This window comes from Notolabrus celidotus, chromosome 10 (genome assembly GCF_009762535.1).
Source record: "Notolabrus celidotus isolate fNotCel1 chromosome 10, fNotCel1.pri, whole genome shotgun sequence".
In the NCBI taxonomy this organism is placed as follows: domain Eukaryota; kingdom Metazoa; phylum Chordata; class Actinopteri; order Labriformes; family Labridae; genus Notolabrus; species Notolabrus celidotus.
Window position 1 is genome coordinate 10,915,842 of NC_048281.1, and position 24,615 is coordinate 10,940,456.

Consider the following 24,615-nt stretch of genomic DNA (forward strand, 5'->3'; position numbering starts at 1 on the left):
TACGACAGAGCAAAAGGAAACATCTCCCTCATGTCTTCATCTCATTCTGTCACACAGAATCAGAGTGGGTGTGTGGGCCTGTTCCGCTCTGTGTCTTCCTCCTGACTCAACGTGATATTTGGTATCTTATTGGCGTCATCCCGCTCTGTACTATTCAAAAATGAGATCTGCCTTCGCCAGGGGCAGAAAAACAGACATCCTCTCGGTTACACTGCTGCGTCTGAGCCAGCTGATTTACAGCGAAGTGCTGTGTAATGAAAGCATTCAATAAAACTGACAGAGGAGAATCAAAGTGTGGTTTCAATGTGGGTTTAACGACGAGCTGCCAAGAGGCTGATTACGGATAAATAAAATGAGTTATTCTGGATCGTCCCAGAGAAGAATCACCAGAAGAAGAAAGAGGAGAGATGGACACTCATTCATGTTTGTGCAGAGACACCTGACGTTACAATAAAACACCCCAACCCTCAGACAGGCAGAGGACAGCAACAGATAAAAGGACACAGAGAGGGACGGACCACGAATAAAGGCCTGCCTCGCTGTCTTATAATTGTAAATGTGTTTGACCCCCACCCTCCTCTACCGGGCCCCCCACCCTGCTTAAAGGCACACTTGGCCCTTCACCCCTCCCTCCCTCCTCTCCTCCGTCAAAATAAAAGCCCCCTTCTTTTAGAAGCCTTCCCGCACCATAAATATTCCTGCAGCAAAGAGCTGAGAGCCGTTTATCACCGAGGTCTGCTGCTCGTCTGGACTTTAAAAGCATAAAAGGCTGATTAATCAAAACGGAGGAGAGACGGAGAGGCTCGCAGGAAGATAAGAATATGAGTTAGATTAATTCACTTTGTGGGCCACAGCGCTGATTAATCAGACGCAGCACGACTGTCCACTCTCACGAAACTAGAGCGGGAATATGACTGTTGCAGATCTCTGCTCGTTCCGTTAATGTTACGTGTACGGGGTTCTGAAACCCCTCAAATCATGACATCTCGGCAGACTGACAAAAGTCCACCTTCTTCTTAAAATCATGATTATTAAGTTTGTTTAAAAAAGTCACCTGTTTGCAGGAGATATAACTAAATTTGACAAACACTGTCCCTTTAAGCTCTGTGTTACGTATGACATTAAGGATATCATATTTGATGTATAAACGAAGAAAGAACAAAAAGTTTCTTAAAAAACAAATGTCACTTTAAGAAAGTTAGGACGGTAAAAGTTATTGTAATATTAGTCATATTTAAACAGAAAAGGAGCTGAAAAAAATCCTTTAATGGTTATGTAGCACACAAGTTCAGATAAAAGTGGATGAATCAGCAATTTAATTTTAATATTTGATTAAAGAAGCAGAAAAAGTTCAAACCTTCAAATTTAAAATATTAGAGCAACAAAATATGACTTTATTATGCTTCAAGAAAATTTATAAAATGCTAATTTGTCATTTATTGTAATGAAAAGAGCTGTGCAAATGTTATTTTTATCATGACGTAGCAAAAAGGTGAACAAATAGTCGATTAATCACTAAGTTTTGTGGTTTTTTAATATTTTAAAGCAAATTAGACATTCTGTTTAATAGTTTATAAGAATCAAGGAGTTAGTATAACTCTGAATAACACAAAAGTGGTAAAACTTTAATTGTTGAGCAAAAGCTTAAAGTTGATTAAACAATATTTTAATTGTTTTTTAAAGATTCAAAGGTTGCAAATGTTTTCTCTTTTACAAAGTGTATACAATCATACAAGATTTACTGAGCACTTTCAAACAGGACGTGAGATGTTAATAGCTACTAGATTAAAGCTTCAAGGCTATTTGAGTCAAGCTAAAGTTGATTAATCTGAACTTTTACTGTATTTAAATTATTTCAAAAAGTAGAAACAGATTATCTATGAAGTTTTTTACATAAAAAAAATCCTAAATTAGTTTATAATAACTTTTAAAGATTTATTATGATGATAAAGTGTTAGATTAAACAGCAAATAAAGCTGAAAACTTCATTCTAATGTTATTCAGAGTTTAGGTTAAACTTAAGAGTCGATTAATTGGTGTCTTAATTTGATTTTAATAATTAAAAGAGTAATGCATTTCTCATTTACAAGATTGAAAATATTTAAAATTACTTTATTAGACTTTGAGAAAGATAATGGGATGTTTTTATTCAGATTTAGATGCAAAAACAGAAGTTTCATCCCAGAAAGGTGAAGCTACAGTCGATTGATCAAAGAGTTGTTTTGTTTAAAACCACTACAGCTGCTTTAAAATGAGAAAGACTTATTTAGGCTTCAAGTTGTCTCATGACTATTGTTTTAAGTATTAACTTGTTTATTTAGTTCCTTTGAATAAAGTAGAAGCTGAGATTATTTGCTTTTCACAGTTTTGTGTAACCTCACACACCATTTGTTTCACCCGACACAGAGAGGACGACAATCCTTTGTGACGGTGACTGTGCAAAAACCAGGAGGAGAGAGAAACACTCTGTTTCCTCCTCTCATCGCTGTTTATCTCTCCGCTAAACAAACACGCCAGACGCAGAGTTTACAGGACGGACTTGTTTCTGTCAGCTGACCTCTCCTCACGTCTGTGTCAGAGTCACACATGAATAAAAAGGTTCTTTAATATGAAGAAGATGAGAATGAGAATCAAACAGCTGTGAGCCTCAGTCAGCAGAAAGCTCTCACAGCTTTTTAAAGGTTGGAACAACTTTCACTCTTTTGTCCAATATGGAGTTTCTAATCTTAGCTCTGCACGCCAGGTGAAAGTGGAATCAGGGTTTTGTGTCTTCCATATGTGACGCCCTCTGCTGATTCAGGCGCACAGGTGGGCGACCCTCCTGCAGACTTGAAAAGTTTACCACCCGACATCTGTTTCTCTCGTTTATCTCCTAACTAGCTTTCTTCACCTTTAAGTTTGGTCTCTCTCTTAATGTGTGTGTGAATGTGTGTGTGAGAGTGTTTGGGGGAGGAGAGAGGAAACATTCAGGGGCAAAAGGAGCCAGAGGAGGAGGAGGAGGATGAGGACCTACTTCCTGAGAGGTTACGACCGCTGCATCTGTCGCCAGTAAAACAGAAAACACAGAAGAAGTTGAATCCCTCAAACCTCCGTATTCTCATCTAATGTGTGTGTGTTTTTTAATTGTAAAGACATGATTGTTGTTGTTTGTGACAGAGCAGAGCCGGGGTGGCCTTCCTGGTATAATCCGCCTCTCTCCTGTTCTCCCCCTGTGGCCCTGAAGTTAAAGCCGCACAAATCGACAGAGGAGAGGAGGAGGAAAGGGGAATATTTCTGCAGCTCAAGAGCAACTGTTTGACTCTACACCCAGCTGCAATGCAAGGATTCATTAAGGAGGCAGACAAAGAGGCCAAGCCGGGGCGCAGTGAGGGTTAATCCACTGCGATTCTTTGCAGCGCCCCGGCTTTCGCCCTCTGTCGGTGGAGGGTGGCGGAGGGGACGGAGGTCTTTATGCTGAGTGTCACCCTATCCCCCTCTCGTCCTCTCCGGTTCTGTCTGCCTTCGGCCCACCTTTCATCCAGTAATCCCGGCCTGTGGGATCTGAGCTGGCCTAGACATAATTACCCTCCTTCCCCCGAGGGGCCCCCACGCTTTCTTCTCTCCTTCTCTGATTCATTTCTATCATTTTTCCCTCTTCTTTTGCTCTCACACGATCTTAATCATCAACTTTTCTCATCATTAAAAAAAGACGTGTCGACCTCCGGAGCCGCAGCAGGTCCAACTCTCTCCGTGTCAGGATTCCTCTCTCTGCCCGGCTGTCGTCGATGTAACTAAATTAAAACAACTGATCTTCCTCTCTCACTCTCAGCGGAAGAAAAGAAAATTAGAGGCTCTGCAGGGGGTTCAGGAAAAGGAGGGATCGCTGGAGGAAGAGGGGAGGGTTACAGCACAAGGCCTCGTCAGTCATTCATGATGGAGCTGCATCTCTCTGCCGCCTCCCTCCCTCCACCTCCTCCTCCTCTCTCTCTCTCTCTCTCTCTCTCTCTCTCTCTCTAACCCCCCTACATTCACAAAAGGACCCACAGAGGTGCCCCCGTCGCTGCCCGGTCACAAAGGGTCTTTGGGCTTCTATGTAATCTCTTAATGAACTGCAGTGGAGGAGAGGCAGCGCTCCTTTTACATAAACCATGTAAAGCAGGCCTCGCTTTTGTTTCTCCCTCCCAACTACAAAATGGATTACCAGAAGAAGGAGGTGTGTGTGCTGTGATGTATGTGTGTGTGTGTCTCATGGGGAGGAAGGAGGGCGAGGTGGAGGGGTCATTCTCTTGTTTTTTTCTCTTCAGAGGTTCATGCATAAGGGCAGTAAAGTAGTAAAGCGCAAACAACAATGAGGTTTAATCGACACAGCCGCGGGCCCTGCGCTGGGATTTTTCTCCTCTTTTTTTTTTAGATGCACACACTTAGCACACACACACACACACACACACACACACACACACTGAGTGTTTCTTTATCCTCTCCCCCAGCCTACACACACAAAGGCATTAGACTGGCCCACAGCCTTCACATTTCTAACATTCATCCTTCCTTGAATAGTCAAAGAGGAGGACGAACACAAACTAACAGAGAGAAAGAGGCAGAGACGACTCGGGCTGTGGAGCATATTGCTGACCTGCTGAATAAAGATATTCACGCTTTGGGGTTCTCTCTTTGCTAGCAGGGAGGAATAACCGGCTAACACACTCACACACACACAGAGGCAGGAGGACTGTCAACAAGCTGTGAAAAGGGATAATAAAAAGTTTGTGTGTGGTTTATTCAGCCAGCACACACAGGAGAGTTATTTATCAGATGAGAGGAACGTTTTCCATCCTGCTCTCAGAGTTTGTCGCCTCGTAATGGAAAAATTAAAGAGAACAAAGAATGCAGAAGTTGGAGGACTTCATGTTTATTTTTAAGCCTCTATGAGAGATTTATTTCAGACAGAACTTGGACTCCAAACTGAAGTTATTGTTCTCGCCCAGCTCATAAAAAAAGAGGCACAAAGAGTTCCTACCTGCAGAGAAAGAGGCGTCTACTCACACAATGATATCACTCTCTAACCTTTTACCTCTGAACTTCTCACCCAGACAGAACGCAGAGAATGCACACATGCACAATGCTAATTCTGCAGGAATGCCCGCTGCATCTGTGGCAGCCCTGAGGCCTATATTTGCTCCGAGGGACTCTCTCTCTCTCTCTCTCTCTCTCTCTCTCTCTCTCTCTTACATCCTTTCTTTCTATCTTTCTTTCTTTCTTTCTCTCTCTCTCTCTTATATCCTTTCTTTGTTTCTTCCCCCAAAATCAAATCTGACACGCCAGGCAGAATGACATACTCATTTGCTCGGGCTGCTGAAGCTCTAAAATGGAGGAGGAGGTTTCATGCTCTGGCTCTGGCAGAAAGGTATTTTAAAAAAGCTGAAAATGACTTGTTGGGCTGATCCTTATATAGATGGAGAGCCCTGCCTGTGCTCGGTCTATACATAGCATGATATGTAAGAAAAATACCCTCACAGTGTTTGTATTTGTTGTGATCTGACACTTTACATCGAGCAAATGTTCCTCTGCTTTGTTTTGTCTCTATTGAGGCCAAATGCTCATCAAACGGCTCTGAATACGCTCAGGCATTAACATATAACCTCCCAACATAACGGCTGTGTGTGACACGGAGGCATTTGGCCTAAATAAAGGTGCCACCTCAGTCTGCATCACTTTAAAAATCACATTTTGTTATTCTAAATAAGGTAAAAGCGTAAATTTACGCGTCGTAGTGAGCACCGCACACTCGGCACGCAGATGGCCGTGGCAGTCAAGAGGCTAGAAGGCCGAGCCTGGAGCCGTGTCCTGCACACAATGCAACAAATCCTCCCTCCACATCTCCTGATTTACAGACACAACAGACAAACAATGCGCGGTTACGCACACCGCGAGTTAACGCTCAGTTAAACGCGCACAACAAAAAACACCTGTTAGACCGTCTCCATTGTGCGCGTGCTTTACTGAGGAAAACAGCACACAGAGAGATAGAAAGAGGCTTTCTGCCTGTACAGAAGCCAAAAACGGAATTATTGAGCGAGTAGGAGTTTGGCCGTGACGAAACGGCCACAAAGAGGGGCGCCCCCCGCCGGGCTGAGAGCAGGGTGTAGAGGAGGAGAAAGACACCTTTTTATCTGCAGAAAAAAAGAGTTTAACCGCCTTTCTTGGCCTGATGGAATATTCAGGAGGCGAGTGGAGGGAGAAAATGATCCTGATGAGTGGTTGGATATACAAAAAGGGCAAAGAGACGAGAAAAACATGAGGGGCCTAAGCGAGAGGCTGACTCTATGATCACACACTGGTGGTCTGAGCTTATGCTGTGTTTTAAATTCAAATAAATATAATATAAATACACTGAAATCTACACATCCAAACACACACAGCCATGCTCTGTACGCTCCCTCAGCCAGGAACAAGAAGTGTTTGAAGGGAAGCTGATTTATTCAGAAGTTTCATCTCACCTACAGTAATTCCTGCGTAATTCCCCCTAAAACGAGCTCATTGTTTGCTTCATTATTTCATAATATGCGCATAAAGTGTTGGAAGCACAGCAGAGCATCAGAGGCCCGGAGCAGGAGCGTCCCAGCAGCGCCTCCATGAAGCCTCCGCCTCGTCATGTTTCCATTTTCTCTTCATTCCTCTCATTAATGTAACAGTCAGGAGGGAGGATAAAAATAACATCCAATAATATCTGATCCTCTACAAACACAAGTGTGGGGGAATAAAAGGGAATGTTAATGAGCTCAAAGCGGCTTCAAAGGTCTGCTATTTTTACCGGACCTGTTACAGACCGGTGTGGTTCAGAAAACGCCCGCTCCAAGTTGTTATCGAGGGAGGAGGCGAAGCGTAAAGTTACCCTCTAAATATCTCCCTCACAGCGTCAACCACGATAACACATCCATGTAAAGACTACAGACATGTGCCATAAATAAGAAATAATCGATACAGTTTTAGAAGTGCTGCTGTGTGTCCTCGTGAGGCGGGTTTCTAATGTTGAGTGGCACCATAACGCACGGCCGAGCGGGGCCTCGCCGTCCTCTGAGCGTACGTATTCCCCAACGGCGACACACACAAATCTATCTGTAATGCGCTACAGCACCGAGCGGGGATACACTTTCATATATCCTCACTTATGTTTGATGCTGTCTTAATTATTTTCAGTATTACCATCCTGCGTGGACACTTTCCTGTGTTTAAACTCGGTACGATAATTGTGCGCGTGTCCAGCTTCCCCGACAAGATCACAATATCCCCAAATCCATCTTTACCGCAGCTTCAGACACATGACCAAGAAATCTGTGTGAATTTAACCAGAAGGAGAGGCGAGGAGATTTTACATTTTAACCCACTCTGATAACTCTTCGTTTCTGTGAATGTGCGCTGAATAGAAGAGGTGTTTCTAAAATGCGCTTTCATTCCAGCTCCCTTTAATTTACGCATTCAAGCCTCGAGCGGGGAGAGAGTCAACATATAAGTGCCGGATTTTTCAACGGAGTCTGGCATGAAACCGTCTCCACACAGGAGAGCGTACACACGGCGCTACAGGGGCCAGCAATCAACGCGGCTTGTGCTCCACTTACTTGGTATTTGTTGTGTTCCAGTAGATGGACTCCAGGATGAGCGCCCGGCACAGGTCCACTTTGAAGGCAATAAACAAAACTCCGAAATAATATCTCCACATCGAGTCCCCCATGGTTAGCCTGCGCGACTCCGGGTCGGTGCACAATCCTCCTCCAAAAGAAAAACAAAATATGTCCACAAAAAAATAGAGGACAAGAGCTCCGCGGCAACTGCTTCACCTTAGATCCCGATCCAGAGGGGATACGCACGGACCACAAACCCTGATCAGACGCACGAGAGCATCTCAAGAAGAGAGACCTGCTCCAAAAACCAAGGGCGCACGGCAGCAGTTCATTCAGCGGACAGTGCGTTAGTATTCTCCCGTGTTCAGAGCGCAGGATTCACCCTGCTGTTATACATCCCTCAGACAGAAAAAGTGGCGGTGTCCGCGGTGGAGCGGCGGCAGATGGAAATCAATTCAAATATAAATCCCCCTGCGTGATAGTCCAGCAGTGCAGCCAACATCCAGACCAGCAGCAGCAGAGAAAAAGAGCACAGAGATGGCTGGTGGTGGAATGGTGAGATATTCCCCTTTCAGCTGGTGGTGAGCAACAAACTGTGGGTGACAGCAGCAGAGAGATGAGAAGGGCGAAACAATGAGGTCGGATGGTCAAAATCAAGAAAATGATAAAACATGAGAATGAAAGAAATCAAAGGAGCGGGAATGGAAGTTCTCATACTAGTAGAGGTCCCCAAAACAACGCACGCGCTGCGGCTGGCTCCTGCAGATCCGTCCCGCACACAGCGTACAGGGATGATGCCTCAACGCTGCTCCGAAACCTGGATGGAAAGTAACTGCAAGGGACCGCGACTGGAAATATTTGGCGAGGCTGGCCCCGCCCCCGGCCGCAGCTGATTGGTCCGTTGGCTGGGAAGTCAGTAGGCTGTCAGTCAAGGAGGGCAACTGGTTCAGTGGTGACTCGTGGTGAGCGAAATGGGAGGAATTACACATGAATCCCACTTTTGTCATCAGACAGGTGGATTAATACGACTTCATTAAATATTATAACTTCATAATACTTCATAATAATGTCAGATAAAATGTTAAGGAATAAAACAGTTCAGGAATATTTAAATCAGAATAATAAAGCGGAATTCTGGTGTTGATCGATGAGCTTTTCTTTCTGAACGGACCAGACTTTATCCGTACAATAAATCTGATTTCCCTCCATTCTAAGTTAAAATATTAATAATAACATTAATAATTATTATAATAACGCGCACTTCTCGCGTGTTTTGGCTATCTATTGATGTCCCCACAATCAAAATGACGGGCAAACATTTGCTCACACACAGAACTGCACTGAGCCACAGAGCTGCATGTGTCTCCATTCAGTGCATTATATGCAGCACAAGGTTTTTGGAAAGACACGAGCGCCCACTAGCGGAAAATCCACCTTGGAGAGCTGAAAGGAGGCAGAGGAACAATCGAATTTATTTGATTTTACACCAAAATTAAACTTTAAAAAATATCTGCTCATTCTTAAAGATGAAAAGTATTTAAAGTGGGGTTTGTTCCGGAAATAAAGAGAAATTTGCAACTTTTGTGAACCCTCGTGAAGTTTAAATTTTCTTTATTTTTCTGTCTGATTGAATGATTAACATGCATGCTGTTGGACCTTGCATTGTGCTATTTAATTACTAATTAAACATTGTTTTAAGGAGCACTAAAGTCCCCTCAGAGTCCTCATTGAAATGGATCGCACTCACACTCGGAACAAACACTGAACTTTTCGTGAACAGCCTCTAATTTGACGCGCACACCTCTGACAGCTGCAGGTCTCAGCTCCGCGTGCAGGTAACGTGTCAACTCTTCACACCCTCCAAAGACTTAATTCGATCAGGTCGATTGTTGAAAGGCAGCCGCTGTGGATTGGGGCTGTTTGCTTAGCTGATAATCACCCTGATGTGGAACCGGGCAGATAATTGAGGAGTCCGGTCCCCACTTTTTCCTCTGCGCGCTGGAATCAACACAGAGGCGCAGCAGCTCTGGATGTTTACTGCCGCAGCGTGAACTTTTACATTCACTTCATCCAGAGACAGCTGAGGGGAAAATGTATTTTACAGACTGACGTGTGCACAAGCCCCTGAGGAACTTTCTCTAAATATTGAAGTGTTTGGGTTTCTTCACTGGCTGAAGACCAAGGACAAACCTCTCAGATATATAACTCAGACATGTGGAGTGTTCGACAGCGTAAAATAACTTTACAGACAAATTTAGATTGTAGTTTTCCTTCTGTGGTTTTGCTTTATCCAAATAATCTGTCCATGTGTCTGAATGAAGTCTAAAAGTGGCTGACAATTATTTAAAACAGAAAACATGAAACTTTTTTTTTCTCTATCCAAAGTGTCTGTGGCTGCAGATTAAACTATCTGCACTCACACAACAACCTTTTTCAAATTTAGTTTCTTCCAACCTTAATTTTTTCTTTCCATGGATGACATATTTTCCAATCTATCACTTCCTTCTGTGCGTGGTTAAAAACTCGTCAGTCAGGCCGTCGGGCAGATTTCAGCAGAGCGTCTTTTCCTGCACCTCTGCCCGGCTCACACACACAGAGAACACACACTTAACTGTGAATCTTTGAGCTTGACACTTACAAACAGGAAAGACGTTTGGGCAGCACTTAAACTATTGTTGTCCCTGTTAGACTTAATGATAAGTACACAGAGAATCCTCGGAGGCAGACTCGTGATTTCATTAAATAATGGCAGAAAGTGAAACAAAGGTTTTTAAAAGTCTCGGATTTTTATGGAAAATAATCAAAAATACTCCAGAAATAATATAAAAAAATATAAGAAAATAAAGAGTAAAGTTTGATAAAGTTTTAGATTTAATAAGTGATGTATACTCTGACACTTGTTCCTACTTTTGGTCAAACAAAATGTTCCATAAATTATAAAAATTCTAAATTTTAGGAAAAGTGCACCAAGTAATTTTACCATCCACACCTCTCTCCCTCGCTCTTGTTTTTCTTCCTTCTCTGGTCTTATCTGAGCTGAGCCGGGACAGAGAGCGGGGGCACAGGGGGCACAGGCCGCGCCGCAGAATGTTTGTTCAGAAGCCAAAGCGCAGGACCAGGCAGGCAGGCAGGCCGTGCAGGCACCGGGGCCGGGGGCGTCCAGATACGACGCGGGACTTTAAAGCTGTCTTCAGGGGAAATGTGACGGATGTTTAGGGATTGTGGTGGATATTTAACTATACTGTAAAGAAATCTAAGTACATACGAGGTAGGGTCATATATTTTTAAGATATCAAATTATTTAGTAAGTTAATCAGAAGAGTTGTTTCTCATATTGATCCTACTTATGCGTACTTCCAGACCACAAATGTGCTTTTATTATGTTTTCACAATGTTCTGTTTATTTTAAATGAATCTTAAAATAAACCAAAGTTTACCACAAATTCTTCCTTTTTCAACTGTATTTGATAAATTAAACTATATTTTACTACATTTTTTTTATTTATTGCATGGTCATTAAGTTGTTTTTTAAGCAAACGTGTGTCTTGCATAGTAAAACAATGTGTCAACATTTTTTCCAAATAACATACATTGTGCTCACTAAATCAGTAGTCTGCATTTCTTCACTCCTCGTGCACTTTTCTTTATGATGTCACGTAAAACACGCAATGAGTCATGAGCAATACTGCGTAATTTGGATAAAGGGGAGGATATTACATTTTTCTAAATTAATAATAGAAAAGTTGTTTTTTCATTAAATGTCTGTGTTTTGGGCTGACCACAAACAGTTTGAACACTTCCAGCACAGACTTTCTCCCATGGTGAGATAGGGACGTTCCAGCAGGATGAGAGTTAACCGTGTTTTGACAGTTAAAATTGGATTGTTCAGACTCCTCCTTTAAAGCCAACCCCTTAATACAGCACTTACTACGATCAGTGTTTGTTGATGTTGTTTGTCATCAGCTCTAATCCAATGAGCTGGAGCTGGAGGAGGCAGCGTTCCTGCTGATCTCAGGTCAGTCTGCAGTGAGCTAATCCACAGCCTTCACTTACTGGAAACAAGAAGCAATGACAGCAGCTAAAGTCTCTGATGGAGCTGTCATCACCAAGGGAGGGGGTGTTAGAGGATAACTTCATGATGGAAAAAGGAAGAGTGAAAAAGCTGCCCAAAACACAAAAATAAAAGATCCTGGAAATAGCAAAACACGTGACGTCAAATAACTTCAGTAAGGAGTGCTTAAAGTTGAATGTGAGGTAAACAATCCCAGATGTGTTTCTTTAAATGTTGGTAAACAAATGTTTAAGTGGATCATGATCAGACAGAGCGAGTGGAGGCATTCAATGGATTTATTGATCTGTTCAGTCCCTTGACAATTGGGGAGAAATTACACGACAAATTTTAATTCCCACAATTTAACAAAAGTCTTTATACCCACCTGAGGTCAGCCCGGCAGTTCAGTCTCTACCACACACACACACACACCAACACACTCACACACACACATTTCCTCATTCACACACACTGCTGCTGACCTCAAACCTGATCTTACCTGAACTTGTCCATCCTCTACGAATCAAACGAAGTCGCCAAAGTTTATTCACTACGACAAAAACTCGGGGACAGAACACGGAGCGGTGTCTCCTCCTAGAACGGTCTCATAGATTTAGCATTACTGTGACTTTTTGTTTCTGATTGTGGATCAATGTCATACGATTCAGGGCGAGAGGGGAGAGGGGGCAGTGGGAGTTGAACATCACAGCAAGGCTATTAACATTACATCATACAGGAAAACGTCCCCCCTCTCTCTCTCTCTCTCTCTCTCTCTCCCACAGGGCCCCTTTTCAAAGACGAGACACGTATCCTTTTGGAGGGTTGTGGTTCGAGTCACGTGCAGCTTGGGAGTCGAAGTGAGTCCACCTGCACTGCGAAACACCTTAAAATGCAACTCCATATTTACGTTGTTCGTTTCAAACGTGAAAAACAAACCGAGGTGAAGCGTTAAAGTTTAGACGGTGATCTGATCTTTGGGGTGGAAAAAGTAAAAACAGTGGAAGACACAAACCTGTCAGCTGGACGGGAAGTTAACTGTGCTTTCAACGGCTGCAACAGCCACTTAGAAACCTTATTTTGAAAAGAAATCAAAACAGGAAACCACGGGACAACTCCCAAGCTGCACATGAGCGTTTACAGTGAACCAGACACAGTCACACATAGTCGTCTATAATAGGGACTGGCGTTTTGTTAAAGTTTGCTGGCTGTGGAGACATTTAAGAAGAAGAAGAAGAGCACAGGCGCACAGTTACTCTGCTGTCACACCGGAGTTAAGACTGTGGGGACATGTTATAGCATTCTACATCAAAAGTTCAAGTTTCCTAAAAAATAAAACCGAGAAAAAAAGCACAAACAAGAGTCATCTGTGTGGAGGGGGCGAGGAAGGATGGAGGGAGCAGTCAGGTCCTTTAAAGGGGAGAAGAGATGCCTCCTCTTCAAGGCCGGGCGGTGGCTCCTCACAGGGGGGCGTCTACACACCGGGTCACACCTCCATTTTCCTCGGCCTTCCTTCAGCACTTCCAAAACGAAGCGAGCGTTCCACAGAGGAGGCGGAGGAGGGGCAGTGGGGGGCTGGATGACGAGGAGGGAGAGCTGGATGTGGGATGAAGGCAGGACGCAGGGGGAGCAGTCTCATTCGGTGGCCTTGAGGGTGAAGGAGAGTTTGGGCCTGGACTTGCCCTTTCCCAGGATGATTTTCTGCTCCTCCTTCTGCTGTTTCTGACGGTCCTGCTCCAGCTTCATGCGCTCCTCGTGAATCTTTCTCTGCTCCTCCACAATACGCAACTGATCCTCGGCCTGTCGGATACACACAAACAATGAGGTCAGGCGGGTACAGAAAACAATAATCCTTCAAACCGAGAGCCCGCAGACTGCTGGCATTTTCTTTATCCGCCTTTAAGATCCAGCATTACACTGTCTGCTTTTCTTCTACATGCAGCTGCTAGCTCGCCTGAATCGAATAAACACTGCGCTGCAAATTAGTCAGACTTAAGCTTATATAGCCAGCAGGAAAAACAAACCCGCTGGATTGTTAACCACGGCTGATAACCATCAATTCAAAACCACTCAATAGAAGCGGGTCCTGCCAAAAGGACTCTTAAGATATTCGGTCATGTTGTGGTGCGGCGAACGCCCAGAGGTCTCAATCAACGGGAGGTTTATAATGAAAGACACGTCAGTGACATTAAGACCACAAAAACAGACATGACGTGTTTTCATACTACTCTCACTCATTTGGCAAATACGGGAGGATTTTAAAACTGGATTTATGTTTAATAAAATTCATCTCAGGGGTTAACGTGAAGTCAACATGTTCAAGGATGCCTTCAAGGAACCAATCAGACTCTAGTCAATGTTAGAGTTGAAGAAGGCCGAGTTTTTTTGTGTTAGAAAGATGCAGAAGAAAAAACAAAACATGTTTTCTGTAGCGATAGCATAACAGCTTTCTTAGTTATACAAAAAACTGCTAAATAAGAAGCTAAATATCAGTCATTAGTGGATACAAAGCTAACTGAAGTCAATAAGGTTTTCTATATTTCAGTACTTTTGAATACCATTTGCTTTAAAATGACATCTTACACCAGAACCTTCACTTTGATACAGAAGACAATTAGGTCAATTGACAAAAAGACATTTTACTGTTTTTTTCTCAGAATAAAAAAAAAACTGGAAAAATTAAGTGTAATATTTTTTTATTCTGACTTAAGCTCATATTTCTGACTTTTTTTCCAGACAGAAATAATAAAATACACCTAAAATTTGTTTTTTGCTCAACTGCCCTCCTCCAACAAAAAAAGTTTTTAGTGGCCCTCCCCCTCTTCCATAGTTTTTGGTTCCATAATGTACTATAAAAATACAAACAGAGCAAACTCTCAATAATATTTAAAATAATTTAGATTATTTATTTCCATTTTTTAATCTACAAATTATTATTATTATTATTATTGAATTATTATTATTATTTTATTTTACGAAACATCTCATTTATTATGTCTTTTTTATCATATTTATATATATATATATATATATATATATATATATTGATTCATTTATATTACAATCATCTCTTTGCTAAATGTTGATCTTCTTCAATGTTTGCAGACTGCAAGTCAAAAGTCATAGAATTACCCAGTTCAGGTTCCAAGGAGTTTGTTTTTTGTTGCTGTGGTTTAACAACAGGTATCGATATTGTTCAGTTTTTACTGGTTTGTATCAAAGTTCAACTTCTGGCATCGTGACGACTCTAGAAGCCAATTTCAGGAACCATTACTTGGGAGGAATAATGAGAAAGCTCAGTTAAAGTGCATGCCTCTGCACAAAGTTAAAATCCTCATTGCATTTGACCGTTGCAAAATCTTCTACAGTGGGCTCTTTTTGTGTTTCTCTGGACTAAATCACAGTGTTAATGTTCCCCTCACATCTTTTTCTTCAGCCCCAGCATTCAAACCGTTCAAGAGGCCAAAAAAAAATTACATTAATGACGCATAAGTTAAGAATATTTTGAATAAATGTGGCCCTGTGAATAAAAAGCAGCTTACGGAGTAAAAACAAGCTCCTCTTTGTGTTAAAGAAAACAAGCTCTTGTCTTTGGGGCTTCTGACGACAAATCAAGTGTTGCATTAAAGTGCCTGAATGGATGTACTCTTTTTTTATGCGACCACGGCAGCATGCGAGAGCGGCTAAATTGAGGGTTATGAATATGACAGAAAGGGTATGAATGCATTAAAAAAGAAGCAGCGCTGTTGTTCACAGAGCAGGGCGTACCAGCTTGGCCTGAGCATCGGCGATCTTGCGGTTATTCTCCTCCAGGATTTTTTCCAGCTCCTCCCGCTTAGATTTTTCTTCCTCCTAGACGGGTGACACAGTTTCATGTTAGCGCACGAACAGGCTACAGCCACAGAGCACTTTATGTCCAAACATACACACACGCTTGCCCTCTAATTGCCACACACACTCTCGCCACTCCAGCACACATACACATACACAAAAAAACTAACTCATTGCACCACAGAGAAGTTTGTTTAGCCTCTCGCACATAACCACACTGCGGCATTCTTTGCAGTCAGCCTAAATTGGTTTAAAAATACAAAAAAAGGGCAAAAGCATAAAGAATCTGGGGGGGATGAACCCTCTACTTCCCCCCTCCCTCTACTGCTGTTAATCCCTCCTAGAGGAAATTAAATGCTTAGGGCGCTCATGTTAAAACTTAAAAAGGGGGGAACCCACTCATCACACTCATAGATAGAAGACAGATATAATGACAGACAATACAATCTAGAAGAAAATACATTTGCTGGTTTTTAACATCATTAAGAGCAAGAGAAAAAGGATACAAATAAAGGAGGGAATAGTTTTGGCTCACCAATGCACGTATACCTACGCATTTTCCTTCCCTGTGTACCTACACAACTGGTGAAAGCTTTCGGCATTAAACGGTTGAATATTTACTGTCTCGTCCGGACTGTGTGGCCCCTGCAGAGACAGAGAAGCGCTCCTGGGGTGGGTGGGTGGGAAGGTAGGTAGGTAGGTACGGGGGTATTCTGCCATACCGCGCCCACGGCATTCCTCTTATAACTCTGATCTCTGTATTGCTTAGCCTGCGCCTGCAGCCACAGCTCTCTCCCTCTCTTTTTTTTAAATAGTTTATTCCTTTCTTTACAGCAGCTCAGTCCCCACTGAGACGATAGCAGTGTGAAGGAGAGTACAGTACAAAGTGGTGTCTGTGTGTGTTCGAGGAGGACCGGACCACGGTACACTTACAGGACAGGACATGAGTCACGGGCTGAGCTGAAAGGCTGCAGGCCAGCTCGGGTCAAGTGCTAGTTAGGAAGGTTGGTGAGTTGTGTTTCCAAAATAAAAACAACACAAATGTATTTACAGATAACAATATCAAACTTAGCAGCAACCCTACAGGAAAAGCAGGTCATGAGTATAAAACACAGTACATTCTTTCTCTGCGGAGAAAAAGCTCTTTTAAATCATAATGTGAGAAAATATAGCAAAAAATAAAAAGGTTAGACCTGCGAGATAACCTTTCAAACAGCAGAGAGGAAATGAATGTAGCAGTCCAGTATTGTGTGTCCATGTTAAAGGAGGTAAAGAGGGCGGAGGGGGGCTGGCAAAGAAAACCTGTACAGGACAAACTGTGAGTTAAACAACATTTCTACATATGAAATCTGGTTTCAAATCTCAGAGTAGCTCCACTCCTGCTGTGAGAGTCGAGGTCGGACTGGTGCCTTGATGCCGACACTGTGGGCGTTTAGCTAAAGCTGATGGTGCTAACTCTACTGACTCCATGTTGGAGAGTCGGAGAACTAGACAGAGCAGAGTGGGAGCATGCAGACAGAGCATAAGGCAGGAGAGAGATAACCGAGAGAGACCAGGAGGTGCCACCGGACTACATTTCTCACCCAATTAGTACCGAGCCACTGGCTGCTCCCTGTGCAAGTCAGGGTCACTAGGCTTTAGCTGCCCCCCTCATTCACAATACATTATTACTGTAGTGTAAACAAATCCCATTTTCTTAATGACGCCCATGGAGCTGGGGCACAGACTGCTGTCTACCTTTATTCCCTCTAAGCTTGTGCTAACTTTAAAGAAGCCAAAGCTGGTTCCTGTAAGAACTTAACACCATTACAGGAACAGGCTTCTTATTAGGAGTCACAGAAAAGCCAGGCTAACCTAATATACGAGGAAAACGAAGGCTTTCTGTGGAGAGATGTCAAATCTAGGAATTTAGGAGGATTAGAAATGGCCAGTGATGTACTGAGACTTTAGATGTTTAACTGAAGTGGCATTTAACCCTTTATTACACACATCAACAGAGATGCTACAAACATTAAAGTAAAACTAGTTAGAAAATGAGAAAAATAATGAAGTCAGTCATATGTTTGTAAAGCCTCAATGGAAAACTCTCACTGGGGAGTCAGGGATCTCTTTGAGATGAGACATTAAAGACCGGAGATTTCCAGAGTTTGTATTTAAGAATGAAACAGGCCATCATCCTCATTTCAGTCACTTAGGAACTGAAGTGTTTGGCTTCCTGCTCAGTGACTGCAAGAATTAATTTAAAGAACAGAGATTTGCAAACATTGGAGTAGTTACTTTTCACACGTTTGCACTTTAACTCCTTTAACACGTACTGTAATCGAAGATAAGACCAAATATATATTAAAACTTCAAGCAAAGAGATTTTTAATGACGCCAGCTTCATTCTGCTCTATTATTTATCTGTTGCATGATGCACTGTGATCAAATCAAATATAATTTCCTGCAGGTTTCAGCTCTGCCTTTCTCTCCCTGTGTCGGGTTTCCACAAGGCTAGATTACTTTTAAATCAGGAGGTGTGGGAGTTCCCTCCACCATCCTAAAGTCTCCCACAGTAAGGCACCAGTCAGTGCAGGTGATGGGGGTTTAAGGGCAGGGAGGGGAACAAGGGACGGGGTATGTAGGGAAAGGAGGGGCTTCGTTCCAAACGACCGAGCGTTACCTCTCTGGCCTTCTGTGCCGCCAACTCTGCCTGCCGCTGCCTCTCCAGCTCCTCCAGCAGCTGCCGCTCCATGATGCGTTTCGCCTCCTCAACGCGTCGCAGCACCTCCCGCTCGATCTCGTCCTTCCGCTTCTCCAGCTCCTCCTCCACCCGCTTGGCTACCAGCTCCTCCACCCGCCGTGCCGTCTCCTCCTCGATCAGCTTCTCCTCGATCTCCTGTTGCCGGCTGGAGGGAAGAATGGACGAAAAGGAGGAGAGACATCTGACGTTAGTTATGATGGTTTGAAGGAGATTTGGAACCATCTGATTGACCACAAAGCTTGTCCTCTCCTAAACTACACACAAAAATATGAACAAGACTCGATCGGGGATCTCCGTCAGTCATTTAGATGTTTTGTGTCGCAGGACTAGTGTTTACTTTCCCCTATCTTCTTGGAGCATGCCCATTGCTGTTGCCTTGTATACATCTTCACTGCAGATTGACCACAAGCCCTTCATATGACGAGTCCCTGTGGTCGCTCTGCAAGTCTCTCATGTACATACAGAGTAAACTATTGTTGATGTGGCCAAATCCCAGGATATCTGCACATTCTAGATATAGAACATGTATGTGTATTAGGGGTGCAACGGATCAAAAAACTCAGGGTTCGGATCGGATCATGGTTTTGAGTCACAGATCGGATCAGCAAAAAAAAAAAAAAAAAAAAAAAGAAGACAAGACAAATATAACTTTGTCCTCTATTTATTTTGTAAAACCCTAGTAAACTTTTGCCCATTAAATAAAAACAAGATTCAACTCAAAATGTATAGCTTGTGCAAAGCCCCCCATCTGTGGGCCCAGTCCTGCCTCATTCACTGCATTTCAAAACTTCAAAAGTTTCACTCCATTCTTCTTTCATTTGCCGATTTTCACCGTCCACTTTTCTTTGAGTTGCAAACTGTTGCACACCATTTTCGTGCATTCTAGGGTCCTACAGCTGGCAAAGTGCCAATATGCGAACTGCTCCAGAAACGAAAGTGAAAGTTAAAAATTTCACTCACAGCATTGGACTCTAAGTAGTAAGTAACAGCCTGTCTGCGCATCTGACATGGAGACAAGTCTCGGTAAACACGCAGTGACCCGACCAAAACACAGAGTGAAGGAATAACAGTTCGGGGGCCACAAATAGGCGGCCGGGTGCGGCCCGCGTATTGACGGCCTCTGGTCTAGTGGGTGCACAACGGAGTTTCATAATGTGGCTCAAGCACATTCAGCATTCACTGTATTTCACAGGGAAACCAAAATGCTCCCATACATGTGACTTACAAGATGCAGGAGGTTTTTCAAGTCCCTCTGCTCCTCCACTTGCCATGACTACCGCTGCGCTTGACGAGTGAGTGTGGATTGAACATGCGGTCATCATGTGAACACGCGCAACTTTTTTCATCAACCGATCCGCAGACCACGTCCGTGCCGAACCGTGGAGAGGCATCCGTACGGATCAACGATGATCCGTTGCACCACTAATGTGTATGCATGCCCTGTAGGCATATGAGTCTGTACTGTGCAGCAGCTGCCTGATGGATGTCAGCTGCCATCCTGTTTGCTTGTTGAAACCTATTTTAAATTGTTCCTTTTTGTCTTTAAATGCTCTCTGAACAGGAAGCTAAGAGTTGGGCGTCATGTTGTCACATCGCTTCTGGCAGGACTGTAAACAAACCACGTACCCTCCCTGGATTTCATTTCAATAAGTCAGCCAATGGGAAACCAGAGATCTCACCCAGCCCAGGCCCGAGCACTTCCTTATCTACCAAGTCTCAGTGACACGACATTTACATTTGTATGTCTGGTTAAGTGGCCCTGCAGCTATTACGCAGTAGAAGAGATCCACTCTGAAGGCCAGGTGTGGAGCAGCAGCTCAGATCTCAGGTGTCTGCGTGCCCCTGGCTACCAAGCACACTTTCACAAAGGCTGTGTCCCTGTCAGCTCCCAACAGACCAAACCTGCCAGCAGACAATAAGCAGGCTATGATGACAATGTGACAGCGCTGGAGCGCTTTACGATGCAGAGAAGGGACGGGGACGCACTTTCACAGCAACTGTCCTGCTGCACCAGTTGATCGGATACTGCTGAGGGGAGACTTTCAAATGAAAACATGAGTAAAGTGTGCTTATGTGCATGCATACATACATACAGTGTGTAAAATTAAAGTTTCAATTGTATAAGCACATTGCACGATCTTATGGATGTCCTTACAACCTTAAAGCCGCTGAAAAGCTTTCATTTTGCTTTATTTTTCCACAGTAGGAAGCAGGATACAACTTTCTCTATGCTGAGAAAGAGTTTCATCGTGTATCCTGATAACTAGCTGACATATTCTCCTCTACTCGCCAGGAAAATGTAAACCAATACTTCTTCAATCCCTGTGCTGTCAAAATGGATCTGATAACAGCTGTAACAGGCATTACAATAACTACATGATGCCAGATGAGCTCCAAGTTGAGGATTTTATTTGCTTTTGCAGGTCATAAAGAGGCGTTAATATCAAATTTAAACTACATTATAACCAATAATCAAGTTTTTGTATGTTTGGGGTAAGTAGCTTTAAATTAAGTGTGAAAATCATGGCATATAAAATAGTGTTGTCTAGGGATGTAAGGACATATCGCAAATCGGTATAAAAACGATAGAAATAAGGGTGGATTAAAATCGATTCAACATAATGGAACAGTGGAAGCGCTATCTGCATTATACCCTGAAGTCTGAAATATGATTCTGTTCAGTTGTCCTGTTGCAGTAAATCCACATGTTGTAGTCTTCACTCTATGACCATGCGTCCATGGAGATTTTTTATAAGCCTGAATGTTGATATTCAGCGTGTTTAGCACTTTGAACACCTCAAAATGATCCATAGCTTTTTAACATCATCAGTTATATACATTGTGTCATGAAGAAAAATTTGATTCAGGGTAAAAAACGAATTTGGCATTATTTTTGACATGGAAAACTTTTATGTTTATTTAATGATTAATCGATAATTGATCGTTAACATCGATCACGGAAAATACTTGAAATCTACATCCCTAATTTAAAGAGATTTACCCGGTTTGTTTTAATATTCAACACTTTCATTTGGGAATCGTTCAATTTCCATTTCTCTAAAATTGTTCTGAAATTTTCCAACAAGGTATTTTTGTATGGTCATTTTTAGTTTTTTTGTAATATACTGGAAAAAAGTGTGCAGTGGTTTTATTTGAGTTACAACGCATCTTAAAAATTAAAAAGGATTACTTTGATTACAAATAAGTATAAGAGAAAAAAACATATTGCAACCAAAGACTGTATAAAATATGGACGTAGTATACGTGACGTCTGTTTTGAGGCAAATCAGCAGCAGCATCCATATTGCTGCTGTGGAACGATTGTGACGTAAAGAGGAGGGCTTTGAGCCTCCTAGCAAACAGCTACAGTGTTCCTGCCTGTCAATCAAGTCAGCTGTGCCTCTCATTGGATGACTCCTACAGCATGTGCCGATCGAGAAATGAGCTATCCAGACTTCACTTATTTTTTTGTACTGGACTGTAAACATGTTTATTTCTGCTGTAAAGATCGTCTTTTTTTTGTGTATGTGGTTTCCGGTACTTCCGAAGTCAGCCTCAAGCGGATCCTCGATGAACTGAAGTTTTTAACACTTCAGCATTGGAGTCATATTTTTAGACAGGAGGTTGCTGCTTGATTGCAACTGTCCAAATCAGAGAATTGCAATAAAATAATAGTTATTTAAATTTTGAGTTCAATCCAATTTTTTTCTGGAAAATCGTTAGAGAATCTTGAGTGAATCATATCGTGAACCAAAAATCGGGATTCGAATCGTGTGTTCAGAGTATCATTATATCCCTAATTATAACCAATAATGAAGTTTGTGTATGTTTGGGGTGAGCAGCTTTAAATTAATTGTGCAAATCATGGCAAAATAGTGTTGTCACAAAAATGTGCGTTGCAAATGTGTAATCATGAACCCTGACTCTAAAGATGTATGGTAGGGTTAACAGCCTTCCCAATACTAGTCAGTCTGCATATTTACATTAAAATCTAAGTTTAAAATTAAACATCAAAAGCATGAGATAAATTCCCCTACGAAGGTGCAGGAGTGTCTGACAGGTCTGATCATCGTCTCTGAGCATCAGGGCCTGTTGAAGCTACATGCAGCTACATGAAGCTAGCCTAGCATGTAGCTGAGCACACAGTCGACCAAGGTTATATAACACAAACCTCGAGTTTCAACTTCACATATACGTACATTTTCCTCTGTCTCTCCATCTCTACCCTCCTCTCTTCCTCTTCCTTCCTCTGCTTCTCGTCCAGCGCGTTTCTCTTGCTCAGCGTCCTGCCGAAGATGTCGATCCTCTCCGGCGGTGAGGCTGCTCTCTCTCTGCGGGACGAGGCTGTGGTCGACCGGGAACGAGAGCGAGATTCTCTGCGACGGTTCCTCTTCGCTTCTCGGGACTTGGACCGCTTCTTGGACCTCTCCCTGTCTCTGGAATGCGACCTAGACCGGCTTCGTTTCTTGCTGTGCTTGCTGCTTTTGGAGTGTTTGGAGCGGGACGAGCTGCGGCTCCGAGAGCGGCCCATGTTGACCACCTCCGCTAGTCGAGCGTTTACACCAAACTACTGGATCTTATGACTTCAATGTGCGCTTTGTCTTAGATTAAACCCCACAGACTCCTTTAAAGAAGTGCTAGGTAGGCTATAAGGCGAAGTGGAATTGCCTCAACACTTTGATTTGGCAGAAATAATGCTTGAAATCTGTTGTTGTTTTCCCCTACAGACTCGCTACAAAGAAAGATGGCGGTTCGTTGAGTGTGTAGTTTCCCAGCAGGCATTGCGGCACTCGGCATTTTCCGGCGGTCTTCGGGAATGCCCCGTCAACTGCAGGTGAAAGTAACAGGCACAGTCCCCAAACTTGTTTCATCTTTCTCATAAGAAATAATGAGGTTAAAAAATAATAATGATGTGCGTTATGTTTTTATAGCAATCCTTAATATAAATGTGTGTACGTCATGGTTATTTTGAGGCCTATTTATAAGGACATTTCCAACTTTCTTTATCCCATCTACCTGTTTTTTAATCAGAATCAGAATCAGAAATACTTTATTTATCCCGGGGAAAATTCATTTGTTACAGAATGCTCTTATACACAGTAGGCCTATGAAAATGTCAAAATGTTAATAGAAAGAAAGAATACAATGAGATATGAATACAAATTAAATAATATAAATTGGATTAATAACAAGTACATACAGAAACGCATAATAGTATCAGTTTGCTATGTACAAAAGCGCTCGGAATGAAGGTATTATATACAGGATGTTGAAGTGGCAGGGATATTGCACAGTGTATTGCACAGTGTACAGAATATACTGTATTTCAGTTATCAGAGGGAGGAGTTGTACAGTCTGATGACCAAAGGCAGGAATGACTTCCTGTGGCGTTCTGTGGTGCATTTAGGGGGAATGAGTCTTCCACTGAATGTGCTCCTGTGATTCACCAGCACGTTGTAGAGAGTGTGGTGAATGTCGTCCATGATGGTGTGGAGCTTTGATTGAGTCCTCCTCTCTGTCACCCCCGCCAGAGAGTCAAGCTCCACCCGGACAACATCACTGGCCTTACAGATCCGTTTATTTAGTCTGTTTGCATCCGCTACCGCTACCCTCAGTCTGCTGCCCCAGCACACCTCAGCAAACAGGATAGCTCTGGCCACCACAGACTCATAGAACATCCTCAGCATCGTCCTGCAGATGTTGAAGGACTTCAGCCTCCTCAGGAAGTAGAGGCAGCTCAGGCCCTTTTTTTAGATGGCTCCGGTGTTCCTGCTCCAGTCCATTTTATTAATATAATATGTATAACCTTAGTAATGTGGGTTATATCACATCTAGGAAAAACTGTTAGATGCCAGTTAGATCACCGTCCCTTTCATTTTCTGAGGTAACATTATAGGGAAGTTCCCAAGCAGGATATGTTTGGATTATAAGTGTTTTTAAGGTCCAGTTATTCACCCATTGCAGGGTCATCATAATTAGCTTGTGCTCAGTATGACTTTCCACCATCTTGGTCCTTATGGGTCCTCAGATGGGCGAAGAAACCAACTCTTGAGCCGCATATTTTGAGCCCTTTTGGTGGCTACTTCCTCAGTCTGCATTCATCTTCTGCAGTGCAATGGCTATCTCCAACATGCCCGATTGGTTATTTTTGCCCCTCAGGTGTCAAAGCCAATGTGCCATTTTTTGATGTTCATGTTATCTTTTTTTTTGCCTCCTGGTGCATGTTGTCCTAGGAATATGCATGGGACTTGCTTCAGAGGGCGAGAGTTGCATATATGGGTGCTGTTGTGTGCATTGGCGATGGTCCCAGTGGGTCCAACTAGAACGCTCTTTCAGGGGAAACCTGCACATGATGTAGATGATACACCTGTAGCCACAACAAGGCATTTTGCAGA

The 24,615-nt window shown here is 42.9% G+C and overlaps 2 protein-coding genes across 3 annotated transcripts in view; both read right to left on the reverse strand.

Annotated features, from left to right (window-relative positions):
• Window positions 1-8,531, reverse strand: part of efnb2a (ephrin-B2a) — a 31,383-nt gene extending 22,852 nt beyond the window's left edge. Inside the window, exons 1-2 of one of the 2 annotated variants that reach the window (XM_034694590.1) lie at window positions 8,316-8,531; window positions 7,596-8,191 (exon numbers count right to left, since the gene is read on the reverse strand). In XM_034694590.1, coding sequence (XP_034550481.1) covers window positions 7,596-7,708 — 113 coding nt within the window. In that variant the 5' untranslated portion in view covers window positions 7,709-8,191; window positions 8,316-8,531. Of the gene's footprint in view, window positions 1-7,595 lie in introns of both variants that reach the window. The other variant, XM_034694589.1, reaches the window with a different exon arrangement.
• A 3,400-nt stretch (window positions 8,532-11,931) lies between these two features.
• On the reverse strand, window positions 11,932-23,025 carry arglu1a (arginine and glutamate rich 1a). The gene is made up of 4 exons (XM_034693464.1): window positions 22,420-23,025; window positions 18,140-18,365; window positions 15,415-15,498; window positions 11,932-13,446 (listed from the first exon to the last, which is right to left on the reverse strand). The coding sequence occupies exons 1-4, from the start codon at window positions 22,749-22,751 to the stop codon at window positions 13,282-13,284; spliced, it is 807 nt and encodes a 268-aa protein (XP_034549355.1). The 5' UTR covers window positions 22,752-23,025; the 3' UTR covers window positions 11,932-13,281.
• Between the last annotated feature and the right edge of the window lie 1,590 nt (window positions 23,026-24,615).

Bases quoted from the DNA above. Each gene is read 5' to 3' on its own strand.
- arglu1a (XM_034693464.1), bottom strand. From the start codon at position 22,751: ATGGGCCGCTCTCGGAGCCGCAGCTCGTCCCGCTCCAAACACTCCAAA. The intron at 15,499-18,139 runs GTAACGCTCGGT...TCACCCGTCTAG, and splicing joins CGGCACAGAAGGCCAGAGAG to GAGGAAGAAAAATCTAAGCG. The intron at 13,447-15,414 runs GTACGCCCTGCT...TGTATCCGACAG, and splicing joins CCGATGCTCAGGCCAAGCTG to GCCGAGGATCAGTTGCGTAT.